Source organism: Garra rufa, chromosome 25, assembly GCF_049309525.1.
Source record: "Garra rufa chromosome 25, GarRuf1.0, whole genome shotgun sequence".
Taxonomy (NCBI): Eukaryota; Metazoa; Chordata; class Actinopteri; order Cypriniformes; family Cyprinidae; genus Garra; species Garra rufa.
The window spans coordinates 4,250,673-4,276,411 of record NC_133385.1 but is presented as its reverse complement, the minus strand read 5'-3'; the positions used below and the strand labels follow the sequence as shown (position 1 = coordinate 4,276,411).

Below are 25,739 nucleotides of genomic sequence, written 5' to 3'. Positions count from 1 at the left end.
AAAGAAGAAAAACAATATTATACAGACATTTACAAAAAAACTGCTGGAAAAAATCACTAAAATAAAATTAAAACTTACTAAATTTAGAAAACGGTTAATAAAATTATTCAATTATTGTAATAGTATAATAATATTATATGAAATATTATTTGAATTACTACTACTACTACTACTTTATACTATTCTAATTATAATAGTAATATGATCATAAATATAAATATCTGAAATAAAATACTATACAATACTATATATACAATTTACATATTTACAAAAAAAAACCGTTGAAAAAAAAAGACAGACTTAAAAAAATAATATTATATATAAAAATATTAATTAATTTTAATAATAACAATCATAATAATATAAATTAATAAAAATAACGGAGAAAATGAATAAAAAGTATATATAAATGAAAATTTAGTTTTGGTTGTTTAGCAAGTTACTAACGTTGCTAGCATGTTTCTAGCATGATTAGTAAGTTACTAATGTGTTGCTAGCATGTTTTAACGTGATTAGCATGTTGTTAGCATATTAGTAACACGATTTTCATGTTGCTAGCATGTTTTAACATGATTAGCATGTTGCTAGCATATTACCAACACGATTTTCATGTTGCTAGCATGTTGTTGACATGATTAGCATGTTCTCGTAATGGTCTGAGTGGGGATCGAACCCGGGTCTACGGTGTTACTAGCAGCAGTTCTTACTGAATGAGCTGTGTCAGTGATTGAATACAGGTGAGCTTTAAGGAACAAGAGTCTCTAACGCCATCTAGTGTTGAGGAGTATAGGGCAATACCGCTGCGCCCCCTGGTGGCTTGGAGGACGTGATAAAGTGCTGAGACATTACAGGAATATTGTACAGCCTCAATAATAGAGATGTAGATCATAAATATTCTTCATGATTGTTCAGTGAGAGATCAATCCACACAAACCGTACGAACGGCAATATCCAGCTGTTGATCCTGATATGATTTCTCCTTCAGTTTTTCAGGCTTCATCAGGCTGTGGGAGACTCCAACAAACATGCTTGTGTTGCCATCCAGTGGATGATGGATGATCTACATTTGGAAACTTCTGCACTACTGAGTCTTACTCAGGTATAGTGTACAAAGAGATGGATGTTTTCAGCCGTAACACAAGATGGATGTCCTTATTAAGTATTAAGTAACATAAATGGCTTAGGATAAATTTAAACAGACCATGAACGAGTTCCAACTCACTTCAGTTGTTTTAAGTGTACAAACTATGCAAAACTGGCTTTTGTCTCTATATGGAGGACAGATGACTTAAGTATAATAAATAAATAAATGTAGTATAACACAAATGGCACACAAATAGCACAATTAAAAATGACACTTTTGACTAAATTATTCATTTATGCATATCTGCATTTATTTATTTATGCATGCATGTAATTATTAAATTAAAAAGTAAAAGTATTCAATAATTGTAATAATATAATAATATTATATATAAAAATAATAATTTATTTTAAAATTTTAAATAAGTTAATAAAAATATTACTAAAAATTAATTAAAACAATACTATATATACAATTTACATATTTATAAAAAAAAACTTCTGGAAATAAAAATGAAATAAAATGACTAAAACCGAAAAAAATAAAAAGAAGACATAATATAAAATTCCACGATAATTATAATAATATTGTATTTAAAAATAATAATTTTAATCTATAATTTGTATATTATTTTATTATTATTTTATTTATAATAATATAATTATAAGAATAAATATATTAAAGTAATAAAAATGTAGAACAAAAAATTAATTAAAACAATAATTTATATACAATTTACAATATGAAAATAATTGAATTAAATAATTTTATAATATTATTTAAAATAAATATAAATAACTTAAATACAAATAACTGGGAAAAAAGATTTGCAGCTCAAGAAATTAGTAAGAAAATACTATATATTATTATTATTATTATTATTTATTTAATTTTTTTACTTAAAGATACTTTTAAACAATTTTCTTTTTTTTCTTTTTTTTTTATTAAATATCACTTTCATAGGTTAAAATGTAATGGTTTGTGTTCAGGACAGCCACCTTCCAATTGAAAAAAAAACTAATAAATTATGATTTTATATATATTAAGCTCACTGATATTTTAAATATCATTATGGGTTTCAATAGATAATAAAAGGATCTTAATAAATATCTAAGATTTGAAATCTTAACTGCTTTTTAAATGCACAACAAAACATTCGATTTTCCACTTTATATTGCAAATTTTGTCTTTATATGGAGGACAAGAAATGACTTTAGTATAAATAAATAAATGCATAAATGTAGAAATGCATAAATAAATTTAAAACTAAATCAATGTAGTATAACACAAATGGTACAAAAATACCACAATTAAAAATGAAACTTTTGACTAAATTATTTATTTATGCATATCTGCAATTATTTATTTATTTATGCATGTGATTGTTTTTTTTTTTTTTTCACATTTATTTATTTCAGCATTTAATAATTTATTTATTTATTTATGCTTAAGTCATTTCTTGTCCTCCATACCTTTATACTATTTTACTTAATCTATGGAAGCCTATTTCTGCCACTGAATAAAACAAATTTATAATTTATAAATTTTCTCAATATATAATATATAACAAAAAATTAATTAAAACAACACTATATATACAATGTACATATTTACAAAAAACCTGCTGAAAAATTAAAACAATAAAATTACTGAAACTGACTAAAATAAAAAGAATACAGAATAATCTTATATATAAAATAAAATAAAAAAAGAAGAAAAACAATATTATACAGACATTTACAAAAAAAACTGCTGGAAAAAATCACTAAAATAAAATTAAAACTTACTAAATTTAGAAAACGGTTAATAAAATTATTCAATTATTTTAATAGTATAATAATATTATATGAAATATTATTTTAATTACTACTACTACTACTACTTTATACTATTCTATTTATTATAATAATAATATGATCATAAATATAAATATCTGAAATAAAATACTATACAATACTATATATACAATTTACATATTTACAAAAAAAACGTTGAAAAAAAAAAAGACAAAGACTTAAAAAAATAATATTATATATAAAAATATTAATTAATTTTAATAATAACAATCATAATAATAAAAATTAATAAAAATAACGGACAAAATGAATAAAAAGTATAAATAAATGAATGAATGAAAATTTAGTTTTGGTTGTGACAACTTTAGATACTTTTGAACCTAGCTCAAAGATTTTCAGCTCAAATATTTAGAATGAAAATACCAAATTGGAATTTTTTACTTTTTAAAAGAATCAAAAAAGATACTTTTAAAAACAAGTATAACGAATTGCAAGTACCCAATAAATTATGATTTTATATATATTAAGCTTAATGATATTTGAAATATTATTGTGGGTTTCAATCTTAACTGCTTTTTAAATGTGTTTTTTGATTGTGGGACAGCAGTTTGTTCCAATTCTGTAGAATGGCCCATAAATATAAATGAATATGAAATGTGACCCTGGACCACAAAACCAGTCTAAAGTCACTGGGGTATATTTGTAGCAATAGCCAAAAATACATTGTAGTGGTCAAAATTATTGATTTAAAGTTCTTAACAATGCATATTAATAAACAAAAAATTACATTTTGATATATTTATAGTAGGAATTTCACAAAAAAATCTTCATGGAACATGATCTTTACCTAATTTCCTAATGATTTTTGGCATAAAAGAAAAATCATATGAAAGCCTGATCAATAAGCTTTCTATTGATATATGTGACCCTGGACCACAAAACCAGTCTTAAGGTAAAATTTTACAAAACTGAGATATATACATCATATGAAAGCTCAATAAATAAGCTTTCTATTGATGTATGGTTTATTAGGATAGGACAATATTTGGCCGAGATACATCTATTTGAAAATCTGGAATCTGAGGGTGCAAAAAAATCAAAATACTGAGAAAATCACCTTTAAAGTTGTCCAAATTAAGTTCTTTACAATGCATATTACTAATCAAAAATTACATTTTGATAGGTTTACAGTAGGAATTTTACAAAAAATCTTCATGGAACATGATCTTTACTTAATATCCTAATGATTTTTGACATAAAAGAAAAATCAATAATTTTGACCCATACTATGTATTTTTGGCTATTGCTACAAATATACCCCAGCGACTTAAGACTGGTTTTGTGGTCCAGGGTCACATATGCTTATTTATCGAGCTTTCATGTGATGCATACATCCCAGTTTTGTAAAATTTAACCTTATGACTGGTTTTGTGGTCCAGGGTCACAAATGGTTCATGTCATCTTCAAGTTGTCTGTTTTCTTCAAGTCACAGTCTTAACTGGTTTTACATGTAAGTTCTTTAAAACATGTCGCATTGGAGGTTTTTGGAAATCACAAAAGTACAAAGGAGCTTAAGAGATTCATTTAACCCAGGTGAGTTTATTTCACACATGTCTGATGTTCATGAGGATCTTCAGTGGTTTCTCCGCTGTCATCTTCAACACCGCTGGACGAACTCTGACTCTGTCCTGACGTCCCTCCAGAGAACTTCACACACTTCGTAGACTTCTGTGACAGAAAAAAAACAGCCTTTTCATCCTAAATTCATTTTTGCTCTAATACATAATGCAGAACATTTTATTGTAAAGTTGTTATGAAAGAGAAGAGCGACTGATCTTATCAGACATAACAAAAAAGTTGGGCGGAGACTTAATTCTATTTGCCGATTGTTGATTGGATGTTGAGGTGTGGGCGTGGCACTCAGAAATAGAGGCGAACCTGAGCTTTCAGTAGATTGGGGAAAAATGGGGGCGGGGTTTAAGCAGAATAAATTATTGGAGAAGTCTGTCATTAAATGTTCAACTCTAACTCCTCCAAGAGCTTTAACGCTAAACTCCAACCTCAGCCCAGATCTTCAGACTGATCTGACTCCAGTTGCTGTATGTTTTCTAACTGATCGAACTTACAGTTTTCCTTAAAATGACGATTAAATCAAAGGAAAATCCCATAGACTTACACTGGCGGAATGTTCAAATGAGCCTCTGTCTATCTACCTCTCAGACTACAATCATGCTAATAGCTTGCTAATCATGCTAGTAACATGTTGATCATGCTAAAAACATAAGAACATGCTAGTAATATGCTAACATGCTAGTAACTTACAAATCATGCTAATAACATGTTAAATCTTAAAAATGATAACAAAATGCTAGTAACTAGTTAATCATGCAAATAGCATGCTAATCAGGTTAAAACATGCTAAGAACATGCTAGTAACATGCTAATCATGCTATTAAAATGCTTACATGCAAGTAACTTGGAAATCATGCTAACATGTTAAAATCTTAAAAATTATAACAAAATGCTAGTAACTAGTTCATCATGCAAATGACATGCTAATCAGGTTAAAACATGCTATCAACATGCTAGTAACATGCTAATCATGCTAGTAACTTGCAAATCATGTTAACATGTTAAAATCTTAAAAATGATAACAAAATGCTAGCAACTAGTTAATCATGCAAATAACATGCTAATCCGGTTAAAACGTGTTAAGAACATGCTAGTAACTAGTTAAATCATGCTATTAACATGCTAGCAACATGCTAATCATGTAAGAAACATGCTGACATGCTAGTAACTTTTTATCATACTAACAAAATGCTAGCACCATCCAAATTATGTTAGAAACGCGCTAGCAACATGTTAGTGTCATGCTAGTCATGTTAGAATAATGCTGTAAACATGCTTACATGCTAGCAACAAATGCTAACAACATGCTAGTAACTTGTTAATCATGCTAGAAACGTGCTATAATAATGCTGCAAATATGCTTACATGCTAGCAATATTCTAATGATGCTAGAAACGTGCTAACAACATGTTAGTAGCAAGCTAATAATGCTAGAAACATGCTAACAACATGTTAGTATCATGCTAGTCTTGCTAGAATAATGCTGTAAACATGCTTACATGCTAGTAACACGCCAATCATGCTAGAAACATGCTAACAACATGTTAGTAACTTGCTAATAATGCTAGAAACGTGCTAACAACATGTTAGTATCATACTAGTCATGCTAGAATAATGCTGTAAACATGCTTACATGTTAGCAACATGCTAATCATGCTAGAAACATGCTAAAAACATGCTAGTAACTTGCTAATCATGCTAGAAACGTGCTAACATGTTAGTATCATGCTAGTCATGCTAGAATAATGCTGTAAACATGCTTACATGTTAGCAACACGCTAATCATGCTAGAAACATGCTAACAACATGTTAGTAACTTGCTAATCATGCTAGAAACGTGCTAACAACATGTTAGTATCATGCTAGTCTTGCTAGAATAATGCTGTAAACATGCTTACATGCTAGCAACACGCTAATCATGCTAGAAACGTGCTAACAACATGTTAGTATCATGCTAGTCATGCTAGAATAATGCTGTAAACATGCTTACATATTAGCAACACGTTAAACATGTTAGAAACATGCTAACAACATGCTAGTACCTTGCTAATCATGCTAGAAACGTGCTAACAACATGTTAGTATCATGCTAGTCACGTTAGAATAATGCTGTAAACATGCTTACATGCTAGCAACATGCTAATCATGCTAGAAACATGCTAACAACATGCTAGTAACTTGTTAATCATGCTAGAAACATGCTAACAACATGCTAGTAACTTGTTAATCATGTTAGAAACATGCTAACAACATGCTAGTAACTTGTTAATAATGCTAGAAACGTGCTAACAACATGTTAGTAGCATGGTAGTCATGCTAGAATAATGCTGTAAACATGTTTACATGCTAGCAAAATGCTAATCATGCTAGAAACATGCTAACAACATGCTAGGAACTTGTTAATCATAATAGAAACATGCTAACAACATGCAAATCTTGCTTAAAACATGCTATCTATCTGACATACTGTTTGCCTTTAAAACAGTCAAGCTTTAAGCTTTAAAACTCCTTAAAACGTTTATCTATTTCAAAACGAAACCAGTCAAATCTTTTAAAATCTTTGAAAATTTTTCCAACTTTTAAAAACATTTCAAACTTTCTGGTCAGGCTTTCTCAAGCCAACTAGGTTTGTCTTGACAAGCTTTTTAATCTGGTTTGATTTTAAGACCATGTCTTTCCAAACCCGTATGACTGACTTTCTTTCATGTAGCTCCAAAGCAGATGTTTCCAAGAGCCACAGAGGTGAGTAAATGATGACAGATTGACATTTCTGTAAAAGTGGATTAGGATCTGACCTGTTTATTGCTCACTCCTCGAGGATAGCGTGCGATGTCGTCTCTCCTCCGCTCCACTTTTTCCCAGTCGCCTTCCCAGAGTTCCCTCCTGTAGTCGGATTTCTGCGTGGTGATTCGCTGGTAGATCGCCTGGTTTTCGTGAGTCACCTGAAGAAGCTTCTGTCTCCTTATCTCAGCGTTTAGACTGTAAAACAGGTTGTTGACATTGAATTTTATTCAATTATTATCATTATCTAAGAGTAAAACTATTACAAATGTTCTATTTTTTGTTCATTTAAAGAAATGTTACCTGAAATACAGTCAAATAAAATAAAATATACTACCAAGGAAGCATTTCTAATTATTGTTTAGTTAACTTGAAGTACTAAAATAACTAAAACTGAAATAAATGAAAATAAATTTACAACAAAAAAATTATTATAAAAAAACACTATGTAGACAAATTTACAAAAGAAACTCCTGTAATAAAAAATATTCAATACTTATAATAATATTATAAGTGAAAATATTTATTTTATTTTATATTTTCATGATTTTATTTATAATAATATTAATATAATCATATATAAATAACCAAAAAAAGTTATGAAACAATACTATATAGACATATTTACAAAAAAACTCACAAAAACAATAAAATTACTAAAACTGACTAAAATAAAAAACACAATACAAACTGGTTAAATAATATTTATTTTATACTTTTAGTATATAATTTTATTTTATTTATAATAATAATAATAATAATATCATAAAAAACAAATAATATATGTGAAAATTAACATGAATAAGTATAAAACATGAATAAATATTTTATAAATACTATATTTCAGTTATAAAAATAACTTAATTCATAAAAATATATATAAATAGAAAATGAATAAATATAAAATATGAATAAATATTTTATGAATGAAAAATATATTAATAGAAAATAAATATATAAATAAAAATGAATAAATATAAAATATGAATAAATAAATTAATAAAAATATATAAATAGAAAACAAATATATATAAATAAAAATGAATAAATATAAAATATGAATAAATAAATGAATAAAATATATAAATAGATAATAAATATATAAATGACAGAAAATAAATATAAAAAATATTAATAAAAATACTATATAGACATATATAAAGATATAAATGTCACAAAGCACAACAAAATTATAAAATTAAAAAAAAAGAAAACAGAAAATATAAAAGAAAAATCAAATGTTATTATAGTTTTATAAATAAAAGCTAATAGAAAAAAAATATATATATATAGAGAGAGAGAGAAATTTGGGGGAAAAACACTAGGGGAAAATCGCAAAAGCATGCAAAAAATACTATAACAAAATGTAAAACTAAAATACAAATAAAAATGTGTTTAAACGCAACACAAAATGACTAAAACTTTAAACTAAAATTAAAAAGAAAACAGCATACAAAAAAAAAAAAAATCAAAATATAAATCAAAATTATACAAAAATTCTAATGTTATTATAATTTTATGAATAAACACTAATTAAATAATAATTAAAAAAATGCATGCAACAAAATGACTGTAACTACCAAAAATTATGCAAATATGAAATTAAAAATAAAAACTAATTTAAAATATTGTAGCACATATTGGAAAAATAATATTAGTCAAACTTTTTTAAAGCAATGAAACAAACCATCAGACTATACAGAAACGCCACTGACACATGCGACGGATCCCTCAGGTGTGATGGAGAATATCTTATGTGTCTCTCAATAATTCATAAAGGCTTTGTCAACAGCCAGCATCAATGATTCAGCCGTCAGTTTGAGATCCGCAGATGACACGAGACGCCGCGGGAGAAGAGACACCAGAAACCCTTCTCAGATAAACAGCACCTAACCGTAACCAGGTCAGCGTCTTACTGTGTTAACCAGCTATAAACACACAAACACCTGCACTCTGGGTAATGGTTCCTGTGGTCCACGCGGCCTGTGGAGCGAGAGATAGAAGCCAGTCTGGACGCCAGAAGATGGTTGTCTCTCTCGATGATGGACATCCTCTCTTCCTGCACCTGAAAACAACACAAACTCAGTTAATGCACACGTTTGAGGGGTTTCAAATCTGCCCTCCAAAGGCAAAGCACAGTAACTACACATTTGGTCAAAATTGAGTTAGGGACTTTGTGACAACTCTTTTGTTTTGTGGCAAAGTCTCCTGTTTAAATTGTGTCCCGTTTCAGAGAAACAAGAGTGTCAACATTAGCTGGTGTAAAAACTTTAAAGGCATCTTCTCAGTTTCAGTGTGTAGTTACTGTACTTTGCCTTTGGAGGGCAGAAATGTAGTTATGGTTGGTAAATGCATCTATAAAGTGACATGAATCTGTTGTTATCGTGAAATTATTAATGTCAATTAGGCACCTGGATTTTCTTCAGTTTATGTTGAATATGTGCAGGTGTTTGGATGCCCTTGGTGTTGACGATGGGTTTGGCCTCTCGCACCTTAGAAATACATTCAATGATCAAAAATACTGCAAAAATGTCAAATATTATTGCATTTTAAAATAATTGTTTTCTATGTGAGTGAATATTAAAATGTAATTTATTTCTTTGATCAAATAGACAGATAGATAGCATGTTGTTCGCATGTTACTACACTTTTAATGCATCCTTGCTGAATAAAAGTGTTCATTTTACTTACACCAAACTTTTGAATGGAAGTGTATCATGATTTCCTCAAACATATGAATCAGCACAACTGTTTTCAACGGTGTTCTTTTAAATAAATACATTTTTTAAGTTAAAAATAAAATTAAAAGATGAACTAAAATTTAAAATAATTTAAAACAAAGATGAGAATATTAACCCTCTGGGGTTCTTCCCCGACCAGTCACACTCAGGGCCCTCACGGTCAAAAGTGACCGGAGCCCTGAAATCATTATTTCCTTTTTTTCAGTAAAATCAATCAAATGTATTTTTGTTCAATAATATTTTTTCTTTTTTTCTGTCGTGTTTTGACAGAATTTTATGATAATAATTAATATTTATGCTACAATTATGATCTATTTTTTGCCATTGAATATAATAGAATTTTTTTTAATATATATAATTTTTATTCTTTTTTAATTAATGCTGTATTTTAGTTTAAAGTAGATACCTGGCCTATAGAAAATAATTTTTTGAAGTCGGATTTGTGCCATCTGGTGGCGTAGTGAGCATAATTACCAGGCAATATCCTATTTTAACCACTAGATGGATGTAATGCTCTCTATAGAAGGATTTGTGAATTCTAGTTGTTTTTGCACATATTTGCCAATGCCTTTTCAGGTTGTGGATTTTATTATATAAAATTAGATTATCAAAGACTATTTTTTTATTATTTGCCAAGTTTTTTGTTTGTTTGATTGGTTTAACTGGTAATTTGAAGTGCCAGTTTTACTTTATAATACAGTCAAACCAGAACATTGCATTAGAAAGAGAAACAATGGAAAGCATTTTGTTACCCATTGTTTTAATTCTAACTGAATAAAAATGCCGTTCTTTCGGTCATACCATTTTTTTTTATTTTGTAACCTTTTTATAATGAACATTTTGATTTAAATAATTTTTTGTAAAATTCAATAAACAATAACTCTTATTTAGCACAGGAATTATGAACAGCAACAGCATGGGCAACAAAATAACAGCAAAAGTATAATTATCAAACATTAAATGGAAAATAGAGAAATAAAAATATTTTAAATATCATCCTAACCCTATTTACATTTTATGTGCATTCTTTTTTTACATATTCAATGAACAGTAACTCTTATTCAAAAGGCAACAGCAATTATGAACATAAATCTAAAATAACAGAAAAGTATAACAATTGTCAAATAGTAAATAAAAAAATAGAGGAAAAAAAAGTTTGTTTTAAATATCATTCTAACTATAATTACATATTATTTACATACTAATTGTGATTACAGATCAGGTTGTGACAAATCACAACAGAGTGTCTCCATATAGCACTTTGAGCAAATGATGCTTGTTTTGAAATCTTTTTTCCGTGTGTGTGTGTGTGTGTGTGTGTGTGTGTGTGTGTGTGTGTGTGTGTGTGACATGGTGTGTGACTTTTGGATTTTGGATCCAATGTCTCCCTTTTATTTGATTCATAGTCTCACATTCCTCTGTTACAGTCTCACCAATCTCATATTTCCCTGTGTGTGTGTGTGTGTGTGTGTGTGTGTGTGTGTGTGTGTGTGTGTGTGTGTGTGTGTGTGTGTGTGTGTGTGTGTGTGTGTCTGTGTGTCTATTTTGGAACTCTGATGGCTTACAGTCTCATGCTTTCATTGCTGTGTGCTTTATTTCTTACATTGATTGCCTCTATTTCACACATTTCCCAAAATTAGCTTTTGAAATGACACACATTCATTTGTGTGTGCGTGTGTTTTTGTGTGTATAAGTGTGTGTGTGTGTGTGAGTGTATTGTAGTGTTTTGCACTCTTGATGTTTTAGAGAGACACCCCTTCACAGTTGTGTGCTTTTTTTCTGGATTGTGGCTGATTTGTAGATTGTATGCACAAAAAAACTCTGTATTTTCATATTTTTGCCAATTTCCCATTCATTTCCTATGGCCGGTCATTTTGACCCGAAGACCCCGAGTGTGACTATTTTTTTTACGACCACTTAGACTTTTCCAATCCTGTCCCCAATTTTTTTGTGTGTTCATATACCAAGTACCATAAAAGTCACCAGGTTTCATACCATTCCGATGAAGCTACGATTTTTAAAATTTTTTTATTTAAAAAATTCCGGTCAAAAGTGACCGAAGAACCCCAGAGGGTTAAATATAAAATAGTAAAATTTGAATAAAATAAAATGTAAAACAAACTTATCAATAAATAGATATGAGATGGGACAGTTGAAAATTGAAAAAAAAGATAAAAGCATTAATTAAAAATAATGCATTAATTTAAATAAATAAATTAAAATACAAACTTCACGGGAATAAATTACATTTACATAGACAATGGTTATTTTAAATTGTAATATTTCACTATATTTATTTTTACTGTATTTATGAGTAAATAAATGCAACCTTGGTAAAGAGAAGAGACTTCTTTCTTCATTAACAAACATAATTATTATATAATTATTCTTATTGTATTTGTATTATTCTATCTAATAAATAATGATGCCGAAAGTTTAGCAATAAATGACGTGTTAAAATAATTGTCCAAATTTGTTATTAAAAAATATTTTTAAAATAAAAATAAAATGATTTGAGATGTAATAGTTGAAAATAAATCAAATCAAATAAAAACAAATACAATAAAAAATTATTTAAAACAAAGCAATACAATGTGAGATGACAATATTAAATATATAAAATATAAATATAATACAACAAAAACTAAGACATTAATTTAATTTAAATAAAACTGCATAAATATTGACACTGCTTCACAAGAATTTTTTTTTTTTTACATAAACAGCAGTTACTTTAAATTGTAGTATTTCACAATACTTATTTTTACTGAATTTTTGATTAAATAAATGCAACCTTGGTAAAGAGAAGAGACTTCTTTCTTCATTAACAAACGTAATTATTCTATAATTATTCTTATTATCTTATTGTATTTGTATTATTCTATCTAATAAATAATGATGCCGAAAGTTTAGCAATAAATGACGTGTTAAAATAATTGTCCAAATTTGTTATTAAAAAAATATTTTTTTAAGTTAAAAATAAAAAAAATAAAATGATTTGAGATCATTTAATAGTTTTAATAGATTTAATAGTTGAAAATAAATCAAATCAAATAAAAACAAATACAATAAAAAAAATATTTAAAACAAAGCAATACAATGTGAGATGAGAATATTAAATATATAAAATATAAATATAATACAACAAAAACTAAGACATTAATTTAATTTAAATAAAACTGCATAAATATTGACACTGCTTCACAAGAATATTTTTTTTACATGAACAGCAGTTACTTTAAATTGTAGTATTTCACAATGTTTATTTTTACTGTATTTTTGAGTAAATAAATGCAACCTTAGTAAAGAGAAGATACTTCTTTCTTCATTAACAAACATAATTATTCTATAATTATTCTTATTATCTTATTGTATTTAGCAATAAATGACGTGTTAAAATAATTGTCCAAATTTGTTATTAAAAAAATATTTTTTTAAGTTAAAAAAATAAATAAATAAATGATTTGAGATCATTTAATAGTTTTAATAGATTTAATAGTTGAAAATAAATCAAATCAAATAAAAACAAATACAATAAAAAAATATTTAAAACAAAGCAATACAATGTGAGATGAGAATATTAAATATATAAAAAAATATAATACAACAAAAACTAAGACATTAATTAAAAATAATGCATTAAATATTGCATAAATATTGACACTGCTTCACAAGAATAAATTTTATTTTACATAGACAGCAGTTACTTAAATTGTAGTATTTCACAGTATTTTTTTTTACTAAATATTTGATTAAATAAATGCAACCTTGGTAAAGAGAAGAGACTTCTTTCTCTATTAACAAACGTATTTATTAGCGTATGTCAGATGGTTGTGTGTATTCATTTTATTATTAGCGACCCCAAACTCTGTTACGGTTTCCACAAAAATATCTGGCAACACAACAGTTTTCATCATTATTAATAATAATCATAAATGTTTCTTTAGCAGCAAATCAGTATATTAGAATGATTTCTGAAGGAGCACGTGACGCTGAAGACTGAAATACTGATGCTGAAAGTTTAGCAATAAATTACGTGTTAAAATAGCCGTCCAAAGTCGTAATTAAGCGATATTGAAGACGACAAACCTTGCTGCGGTGGTCGTCGTATCGTGTCTGGTCCCATCTGTGCTGCAGGTATTTGTTGGTCGCGGGTTTCAGGGGCTGGTAGGACTTGTGCATCACTTGGCTTCTGTTCGACAGATGGTTTTTGGCTGGTTTCTATTTATAAAGCGGGCAGTTCGGGTCCTTGATGCTGGTTGGTCGACAGCAGTGTCATATTAAAAGATGTGTTTATCATCCTTAGCAACCTCAGCTTAGCGACATAAACTTAAGTGTTTTTGTTGGTAAAACTAACGGACCAGCGTGTTCAAAAGTAAACAATACACTGCAAAAAGTTTTTGCTTAAAACAAGTTTAATAGATGTTTTTTCTTACCCCATTGGCAGATTATTTTGCTTGTTTTAAGCAAAAACTCACTTAATTTTGACTTGTTTTTACTAAAAACAAGACAATATTTTTTACTTGTCTAGAAAATCCTTCCTGCTTCAAGAAGTTTTAGATATTTTGGCTGGAAACAAGACAAAAAATCTAAGTAAGAAAAGCATTTTTTGCAGTGTATAGATCAGTTATTTGAAGAACATTTTGCAGAGATTTTGCCTTTGTTGTTGTGTATATATATATATATATATATATATATATATATATATATATATATATATATATATATATATATATAAAATTTCAGCCATAATTAAACAGCTTGTTTATTTGAATATTTCAAAGGTTTAAAATACACTCAAATGGTTCATTTTATTACTATTTCAGCAAAATCAATAGTAAAGGTACCCATACTTTAACTATGGTATTTGTAGTAAAACTGGTTATTTAAAACAACAACAACAAAAACGTATTAGGCTTGTAGCCTAATAAAACCATAGTTCATTTTCTTAAGGGATGTGTGTTTGTGTATAGGCTCCGATCTGAATCAAATTATTCATGCTCCAAAGAGGCAATCAGAATCAAAATATTTGCGAACCAGCTCTAAAGTTCAGATCTAAATTAAATGATTTGTCATCCACGTTTTGAAGTCCCGATCAGAATCAAAAGATTTGCAAACCCGCTCCAAAGTTCTGATCCAAATCAAATGATTTGCGAACCTGCTCTGAAGTTTTAAACTAAATCAAATTATTTGTGAATCCGCGGCAAAGTTCCGGTCCAAATTAAATGATTCAGGACGTTCCAAAATCCCAATCTGAATCTGAAGTTTCGATCAGAATCAAAATATTTTCAAACCAGCTCCACGAACCCGCTGCAAAGATCTCAATCAAACATTTGCAAACCTCCGAAGTCACAACCGATATAAAATGATTCGTGACATGGTAAGTTCCGGTCTAAATCAAATGATTTGCGAAGCTGCTCCTAAATGGTTCGCAATACGCGATTTGAAGTTCCTATCGAAATCAAATGATTCACAATTTGTGTTTTGAAGTGCCATCTGAATAATGAATAATGATTCGTGAACCATTCAGATCCAGACTTCGAAGCGCAGATTGCGAATCATTCTATTCGCGAAATGATTCACGATTTGCGAACCCTGTCTGAAGTCCCGATCTGAATCAAAATATTCACAAAGCCGCTCCGAGGTTCTGATCTAAATCAAATAATTTGCAAACTGCGTTCTGAAGTCCCATCTTAATAATGATTTGCAAACTATTGAAATCCAGACTTCGAATCGCTGATTGTGAATCGTTCAATTCGTGAAATGATTCGCAAACCCTGTCCGAAGTCCCGATCTGAATCAAAAGATTTACAAAGCCGCTCTGAAGTTCAAATCTAAATCAAACGATTCGCGATCCGCGTTCCGAAGTCCCGAGCTAAATGATTTGCGATACAAGATTTGAATCAAATGATCCGAACCCTGATCGAAGTCCCGATCTGAATTAAAAGATTAACAAATGTGCTCTTAAGTTACAATCTGAATCAAATGATTTGTGATACGTGCTCCGACGTCCTATCTAAATAATGATTTGCAAACTATTGAAATTCAGATTTCGAAGTGCAGAATGCCAATCGTTCAATTTGTGAAATGATTCGCAAACCCTGTCCGAAGTTCCAATCTGAATCAAAAGATTTGCGAAGCCGATCCAAAGTTTCAATCTAAATCAAATGATTCGCGTTCCGGAGACCAGATCAAAATGATTCGGATCTGAATTTTACCTAACACTGTTCGGGAGGCAGACACAATCTGTCAGTTTAAATCTAGATTAAAGACCCATCTCTTTAACATGGCCTACACTTAATACATTTTCCAATCCAAATCCGTTAAAGGATTGTTAGGCTGCATTATTTAGGTTAACCGGAACCAGGGACACTTCCCAAAACACCTGATGTACTCGTTGCATCAGAAGAAGAATGCCATCTACGCTAATACTAGTATCTTTCCTTCTTATTCCGAGGTCACCGTAGCCACCGATCATGTATCCAGATTAGTGTTGGGCGATATGCTCAATTTTCATATCGCCCTATCGTCAGCCTGAGAGATCGCCGATACACGATACTATCGTGCTAATTTAATTAATTATCTATGTACTAAATTCCTTATTCGTTTTGTAAAGGTAGACTTTTCTCTTGACATATGGTTAAGTTGTGCGTGTGCAGAGCGCTGACTGTAGGTCTGCCGGAGTTGTTCAAGTTACTTTCGGTTTCATTCTCTGCTATCGTCAGTGAGTGAGTTGTAAATGTGCGTGCCAGAATGTAAATGAATGATTCTTTCTTTACCCGTCATATTGCTATAATGTTACCGCTGTATGTCTGACCGTTATCATGAGGGTGATGTTGTAGTTCAGTTCATATTGAATGCGGAGAAGTGATGCGCGTGTAATTCACGTGCGTATGTTTAGCGCCATTTGATCGCATCGTAATTCTAATTAACACCTACAGACGTTACTGAGATGAATGTTTATGTTTACTATATACAGACTGATTATGATACATCGTAATTAATTCAGCCTGAACCAGGTTTTACTACCTCTGTTATCCTAATGACTGCAATGCAAATATAATATAACACTCCCTTTAGAATCAGTGAATCTACCACCGTACTGTATGATGAAAATCTCCCATTCTCACTGCACGAGGTGCGTTAAGGCGCTGTGGCCTCTCTATGCGTGTGTTTATACCGCGGCAAGTTTCTGAAGCATCCTAGAACAGACTCTCTGTGCTGCATTGCTAAAGTTAAGTTCTTTGTTGACGGATAATAATAATAATCGTCTAACTATCGTCAAAGGCATCAGCAACAGGCGATATCTCTGACTATCGTCGATACACGATACTATCGTCTATCGGCACAACCCTAATCCAGATCAGACGTTCACTGCAGTCCCCCGGATCCAGTCTGTACCCATCAGCACCTAGAGATATCCTTTACAGCCCTGAATGTCAGCAGAGACCACATCAACTAGATGAGCCCCAGAGACAGATCATCAGTGAAGACCCCATCACCTAGACGGCCACCGACGCAAGACTGCGAAAACCAGATGAGTCCTCTCCAATCTGATTTTGTGGCAACTTGGAACTCTTGCATCTACATTAATATTAGTCTGTTTGTTTCTTATTCCCAGGTCACCATAGCCACCAGATCCAGTCCGTACCCAGATCAGATGGTCACTGCAGTCCCCCGGATCCAGTCCAAACCTAAAGCAAATGGTGGATCAACACCTACAGCCGAATGTCAGCGGATACCGTGTCAACTAGATGAGCCCCAGGGACAGATCATCAGGAAAGAACTCCTACCCTAAACAGCCACCGGCACAAGGCCATGGGAACCAGATGAGTCATCTCCAATTTGACTTTGCTGCAATATGGAACTTTTGCACTTTTATTGACATTTTATCTTATTATTTTAATACTGTAAGGTTGCTTTGACACAACTTGTATTGTAAAAAGCGCTGTATAAATAAACTTGACTTGACTTGACTTGACTTGAATCAAATCATTTGCAAACCATTGAAATCCAGACTTCGAAGCGTTGATTGTGGATCGTTAAATTCAAGAAATGATTCGCGAACCCTGTCCGAAGTCCCGATCTGAATCAAAAGATTTACAAACCATTGCAATCCAGACTTCGAAGCGCTGATAGTGAATCGTTAAATTTGCGAAATGATTCTCGAACCCTGTTCGAAGTTCCGATCTGAATACAAAGATTTACAAAGCCGATCCGAAGTTTAGATCAAAATCAAATTATTCACGATCCCGCTGATTCGCAGCTGATTCAAGGTTTCAAAAAAGCGCAGTTTCATCCACCACAATGTGTGCTTTTTTAAAAAACATTACAAGTTAGGTTGAAATTGGAAAATGAATGGCCATCGAAGTCATGAGTTTGAATCAATCGGAGCGGTCCCAGCGTAAATGACTCACTCAGTTGAATCAGTTTGTCTGTTCCTTCGCTTTTCGCGTCTTCAGCCATGTTTACATGACACTGTCAGTACCACTACTGGCTTAGCTTGCTAGTTTTATGACTGTTTTATTAACTGTGAAATAAGCAAAAAAGATATGATGTTTACGATATGTTGAAATATCAATTTTTCCATTCCAAAGATAACATCCAACACAAATCTACAAACATATTCAGGTGAGCTAACGTTAACCGGTTTTATGTTAACTAGTAAAAACACCCCATTTATATGATGAGCTGTATCTCAAATTACGTGTTAAATGTAAACATTGTGCATTATGATCGAGTTTGTTGCTTAATTCACTGTATTTGAAATTCAACTATTGACAGTTTAAAGGCGTAGTTCACTTTCAGAACAAAAATGTACAGATAATATACTCACCCCCTGGTCATCCAAGATGTTCCTGTCTTTCTTTCCTCAGTCGTAAAGAAATTGTTTTTTTAGGGAAAAACATTTTTAGGATTTCTCTCCATATAATGGACTTCTATGGTGCCCCCTGAGTTTGAACTTCCAAAATGCAGTTTAAATGCAGCTTCAAATGGCTCTAAACGATCCCAGCCGAGGAAGAAGGGTCTTATCTAGCGAAACGATCGATTATTTTCTAAAAACATTCACAGTTTATATACTTTTTAATCTCTACACAGAGTACACACAGAGCTAGACAAGACACGCATTTGAGGTTAAAAAGTATAGAAATTGTAATTTTAGAAAATTAAAGATCATCATTTCGCCAGATAAGATCCTTTTTTCCACGGCTACGATGGTTTAGAGCCCTTTGAAACTACATTTTGGAAGTTCAAACTCGGGGAACCATAGAAGTCCATTATATGGAGAGAAATCCTGAAATGTTTTTTCCATAATTTCTTTACGACTGAAGAAAGAAAGACATGAACATCTTGGATTGCAAGGGGGTGACTACATAATCTGTACATTTTTGTTCTGAAAGTGAACTACTCCTTTAAGAGTAAATCATTTGAAAGCATCCAGTCATCTGTTCATGTTCATCATGTTCAATTGATCAATATATATTGTAATAAATATTTGCTAAATTAGCGTTGTATCTGATTGTATTATAGTTAATGTGTAAAAAGAGCAAATGGGAGAAGCAGATGAGCACAAAACAGCAAAACAACAGAGTCAAATCATTTTAAACTTAAGACCTCAGGACTCAGAATAGTTCAGGATGTGTTGTGTGGTATTGAGTTGTCATTGTGAACACTGGTCTGATATTCCCCGCCTCCAGAGACGGAGCTGTTACCATGGCATCACGGCTCACCTGTACCTGTACCTGCACCAACATCCCAGCAGAAGAGATCAGGTGTCCATGAAGTCCAACCGTTCACAGCCCACTGACTTCCCTGAATGCTGTGAAGTACACCAGAGACAGAGCATCTGTCACAAGAGGCACAATGGGAATACGATGAAATAAATAGGGCAGAGCAGGGCTAGTTGCCACTTTTTTACCTCAGTGAATATTTAATAATTCCCAGTGGTATGTGTGCATGTGTATAATGCATATTAAAGGTAGACACTGCAGGCAAAAACACAGTTTTTTCATTCATCTGTCAAGTTTGAGATTTTGGGCTTTTTGGTTTTTCATAAAGTGTTTTTTTTTTTCAGACTGGTGGAAAAAATCCTAAAAACACTTATAAGTGTTTCTTTTATAGCACTTTATCTATTTGTGTCAATAGGTTTCAATTACAATCCATATTTTTTAAAAGCCATTTTCTCAAAACGAGTTTTTTCTGCTACACTGAACCATAAATGTGACCCTGGACCACAAAACCAGTCATAAGGTTAAATTTGACAAAACTGATATTTATACATCATATGAAAGCTCAATAAATAAGCTTTCTATTGATGTATTCTATTGGTTTGTTAGGATAAGACAATATTTGACCGAGATACATCTATTTGAAATCAGAAATCTGAGGATGCAAAAAAAAATCAAAAAGACTGAGAAAATCACCTTTAAATTTGTCCAAATTAAGTTCTTAACAATGCATATTACTAATCAAAAATTACATTTTGATAGGTTTACAGTAGGAATTTTACAAAAAATCTTCATGGAACTTGAACTTTACTTAATTTCTTAATGATTTTTGGCATAAAAGAAAAATCTAAAATTTTGACCCATGCAATGTATTTTTGGCTATTGCTATTGCGACTTAAGACTGGTTTTGTGGTCCAGGGTCACAAATCTCCACTTCAGTAGCACTTTACATTTTTATTCCTGACTATATCCTGAAGTTTTTTAGAAAGGGATTTGTTCATATATGATTTGCTTGATTTTATACATTTAATTCCCCCCAAAATTGTAAAAAAAAAAATCATAAAAAATCTATTGTTTTCTGTCTGTTCTAAGTTTTATCTGAGTTATGAAGTGACAAAATAAAAACATTTGATTCTAATATGTCAAAAAAAATTAAACAAGAATTTTGAAACTGACTTTTATACTAGAAATGTAGCGCATATTTCATTAAACAATGTCTCATTTGCATATTCAAACCTAACATTTTTTAGAAAACTTGTAATACAACGCCTTAAATGCTGATTTATTGTAAAAGATGACTTTTATAAAAGAGCAATTCATATTTCAAAACAATCAGTCCTTTTAATGCACCATATTGTCGCAAAAGGTCATAAATTGATTGAAACTAAACCCCCCAGAAAATGTGACAACTAGCCCCGGTCTCTTTTCTGCAGTCTAACTAGAATAGTTTGACATCTATCTTCAGCTGGTTCAAGATGTGATTCAGCTGATGCTTAATTGCTTGAAACAGCTGAATAAAACAAGTCAGTGTAAATTGGATTTGTGAACTGACTGTCTTTCCTCCTGAATAGGCCAAATTGAAATAGAATTGATCCAGAGACCCAAGGAAGTATCGACAGGCGCTGATGTTGTTCCTGTTCCTCTTGTGACCACCAGATGGCGCAATTCCCCCATCTCTTGATCTAAAGGTAAGCAAACCAGTGAGGTTTGCAGAGTCTTAGAGAAAAGCACCAGCCTTTCCTGATTATAACGCTGCATTTCACAGCTTTTCTGTGAAAACGTGCCGTTTAGCCGCGTAACTGACATCTGCTCGGCAGACAGCGTCAAAACGGCGTCAAAAGGAAAGCATTTGAGGTATTCTGCCACGTTGTTTGTTAAAACGGTTGCAGGGAAAAACATTTAAGTCAAGTCACATACAGATTGTTTCAGAGCAGCTTCATATTGATAAACTGGAAAATAACAGTGTTCTCGTTGTAAAATTCATATTTTGAAACAAATTTAATTTTAGCTGATATTAGTTTTATTATTCAGTTCAGTTTTATGGAAGCTGGTTATACTATGGAATGAAAAAATAGTAAATTAAATTCGCTACATTTAAATGTTCACAATCTGAATTCTCTGCATTTCTGACTTTTTTCACAATTCTGAGGTCACATCTCGCAATTCTAACCTTTTCTCTGAATTCTGACTTTACAGGTCGCAGTTCTGGCTTTTTTTAGCTATTCTGTTTTTATGTTTATGTCTGGCGAATCTGAGTTTTTTTTATTGCAGTTCTGACCTTACATCTTGCAATTCTGACTTTTTTCCTCATAATTCTGACTTTACATCTTTCAATTATTTTTATTATTCTAATTCTGACTTTTCACTCACAATTCTGACTTTTTTCTTGCCATTCTGACTCTTTCATAACAATTCTGAGTAATCGTCTCACAATTCTGACATTTTTCTCATAATTCTGACTTTTTTTGTGCAATTCTGACTTTTTTTCTTGCAATTCTATTTTTTTTATTATAAAACTCTGACTTTACATCCTGCAATTCTATTTTTTTTCCTGCAATTCTGACTTTACATCTTGCAATTATGCTTTTTCTTGCAATTCTAACTTGCAATTCTGACTTTTTTCCCTCATAATTCTGACTTTACATCTTTCAATTCAGTTTTTTTTCCCAATTCTGACCCTACATCTTGCAATTCTGATTTTTTTTCTTGCAATTCTGACTTCTCAATCTCAATTCTGAGTTTTTGCTGTGTTCTGACTTTACATGTCACAATTCTGATATTTTCCTGTAATTCTGAGTTTACGTCTTGCAATTTGGACTATTTTCTTGCAAAAGAAACACAAAGTGAAAGTCTTTTCAGTCCTCTCAGTTTAAAGACAAATGAGTCCCAAATGACTTTTGAGTTTAAAAGAAGAATAAAAAGAGACTTTTCTGGAGTCGTCTTAGATATTTCTCTTCAGGAAAAGTCTCCAATAATCTCACAAATGTCTTTTCTAGAGTGTGTGCTGATCTTGTGAGTTTATTGATTCTTTGGCAATATTGCATGGTAAAAAAGTACTTTGAAATACTTTACGTTTCAAATGAGCACTAAATGTCTCAGACTGTGCTCTAATTTTCCAAAGTACTAAAATCTGCAATCAAAAGTCAAAAATTTTGATTACAGATTGTCTAGCACAACGTCACCATTTCCTTTTCTTCAAACTGAACTTCTCATGTGATTTCTGTCTCTACAGTTTCTCTCACATGGAAAATGTGGTTTTGACAGCTTCAGCATCTGCTGTTACCACAGCATACAGCATCACACACGCTCACGCTGACCTATAGAGGGAGTGTTTTCACTGCTCTGTGATCTCTGCTGAATGGAGCGTGTTTGAGGACGATTAGCTGGGCGTCTGTGTACTGATGTCAGCTGATGTCAGCCACTGTTTTACCAGCATCATAAAGGTGCTTCTGCAAACACACCTCGCTCGCCTTGTGTTTGGAGAACAAGCCTTGAGAAATGCAGTCATTCTGAAGCACATCAGATTGAAGTGACGGCAAAATCATGCTGTGATTGCCAGTGGCTTGTGATTGTTAGAGGCAGATTAAAACACCTATTTAGTGAGTTAAGTAGGCAGCATTTTAAGGCATCTTAGGTGCTTCAAAATTTAGGTAGCGTAATTATGCTGCCTCATAAGATACGTTTTGGCCAAATTATAAAACAGCACCGCATGCATTTGCCAAACCCAGAATACATCGCAACAAGCTCAGTAAAGAAATACATCTAAGATGGCGGGCACCTTTAGAAAAACACTAAATTGTAAAATTAATTAACTCTTTATTAATACTTCTGTCTAAGCGAAGCATTTTTGGATCACAGACTTATGAGACTTCATGTCAGTTAAGATGCTGCCTTAGAAACTGCTTTTGTAGATTTTGGAACAGAGCCTTTCTTTTCTCTTGGACTCTGTGTTTTTTCACCTTGCCATAAAATCAATTGTTAGGTCCCTCCGACTGCTGCTCCTCTGTGTGTGTGTGTGTGTGTGTGTGTGTGTGTGTGTGTGCTGGTGAATAAGCTGGTAATTCCTCCTGAGAACAGTAAATTGCCCACCAGCAGATACTCGGGGCTTCAACCACCAAAGCAACCACCCACAACACCCTAGCAGTGCCTAGCAACCACCCACAACACCCTAGCAACCACTATGTATACCCTAACAATGCCCTAGCAACCACCCATAATAACCTAGTGACTACTACCCAAGCAGCACCCTAGAGACTGACATGACCATCTTGAAATCACTATGAACACTCTAGCCATGACCTAGCAACCAGAAACCATAGGAATGCAATACGACCGTAAACTTCTTAGCAACACCCTAGAAACCACTATGAACACTCTAGCAACCACTACCATAGCAACCACTAAAACTTCTTAGCAACGCCCTAGAAACCACTATAAACACTTTCTAGTAACCACATTTAATACCCTAGCAACGACTAACTTAGCAACCACCACAAACCATAGGAAACCATAGGACAAACCACCGCAAACTTTTTAGCAACACCCTAGAAACCACTATGAACATTCTAGCAATGCCTTAGCAACCACCCATAATACTCTAGTGACCACTACCCTAGCAACACCCTAAAAAGCGACATGACCATCTTAGCAATGCCCTAGAAACCACTGTGAACTCTCTAGCCATGCCCTAGCAACCACCACAAACCATAACAATACAATAGCTATTGTTATGAACACCAAAGCAGTGCCCTAGCAACCACTACCATAGCAACCCCGACAGATTTCTTCTATGAACACTTTAGCAATACCCAAGCAACTATCCATAATGCTTTACACCACCCTAAAAATGACAAGAACATCTTAGCAATGCCCTAGAAACCACTACGAACACTCTAGCAACGCCCTAGCAACTATCCATAATGTCTTACAACACCCTAGAAACTGACATAAACATCTTAGCAATGCCCTAGAAACCACTATGAACACTCTAGAAATGCCCTAGTAACCACCCACAACACCCTAGCAGCTACTTCTATAGCAACGACCACAAACTTCTTAGCAACACCCTAGAAACCCTTTATGAACACTCTAGCAATGCCCTAGTATTCACCCACAATACCCTAGCAACCACCACAAACCATAGGAATGCCATAACAATCACTGTGACCACTCTAGCTATGCCTTAGCAACCACGCATAATACTCCAGCAACCACTACCCTAGCAACCACCACAAACCATAGGAATGCCATTGGACCAACCACCGCAAACTTCTTAGCGACACCCTAGAAACCACTATGAACACTCTGACAAATCTCTAGTAAAAAACTATAATACACTAGCAACCACTACCTAACCAACCACCACAAATCATAGGAATGCCATAGGACCAACCACAGCAAACTTCTTAGCAACACCCTAGAAACCACTATAAACACTCTGGCATTGTCCTAACCACCTATAATACCCTAGCAACCACTACATTAGTAACCACCACAAATCATAGGAATGCCATAAGACCAGCCACCACAGACTTCTTAGCAACACTATAGAAACCACTATGAACCCTCTGGCAATGCCTTAGTAACCACATAAAATACCCTAGCAACCAACACAAACTATAGAAATGCACTAGCAATCACACACAACAGGAACAAATAGGAACCCCTGGTGATCTCCATAAACACCCTAGCAACCGAACATGTTGTTGTTGTTGTTGTTGTTGTTGTTGTTGTTGTTGTTGTTGTTTTTAATGGTTTTTCTAGCTGTTAAGGAGACGTTCAGGTCCTGTGGTGTAGATGAAGCAGGGTTTCTGATTACAGATTAGTGTAATTTGGTCTCTGATGTGCGTCACGTGATTGTAGTGTGTCCAAACACACACACACACACACACACACACACACACACACACACCGAGAGAGCTGGAGTGTTTTATAGACACTGCTATTACAACATTGATTGTGTCAAACGGAGCAGCCGT

At 32.2% G+C, this 25,739-nt stretch overlaps 1 protein-coding gene across 1 annotated transcript; it reads right to left on the bottom strand.

Annotated features, from left to right (window-relative positions):
• Positions 1–919: 919 nt before the first annotated feature.
• On the bottom strand, positions 920–14,215 carry LOC141301035 (sperm axonemal maintenance protein CFAP97D1). The gene is made up of 7 exons (XM_073831288.1): positions 14,123–14,215; positions 9,704–9,784; positions 9,239–9,357; positions 7,307–7,490; positions 6,330–6,332; positions 4,489–4,608; positions 920–1,060 (listed from the first exon to the last, which is right to left on the bottom strand). Exons 1-7 carry the CDS (start codon positions 14,213–14,215, stop codon positions 920–922), a joined length of 741 nt encoding a protein of 246 aa, XP_073687389.1.
• Positions 14,216–25,739: the final 11,524 nt, after the last annotated feature.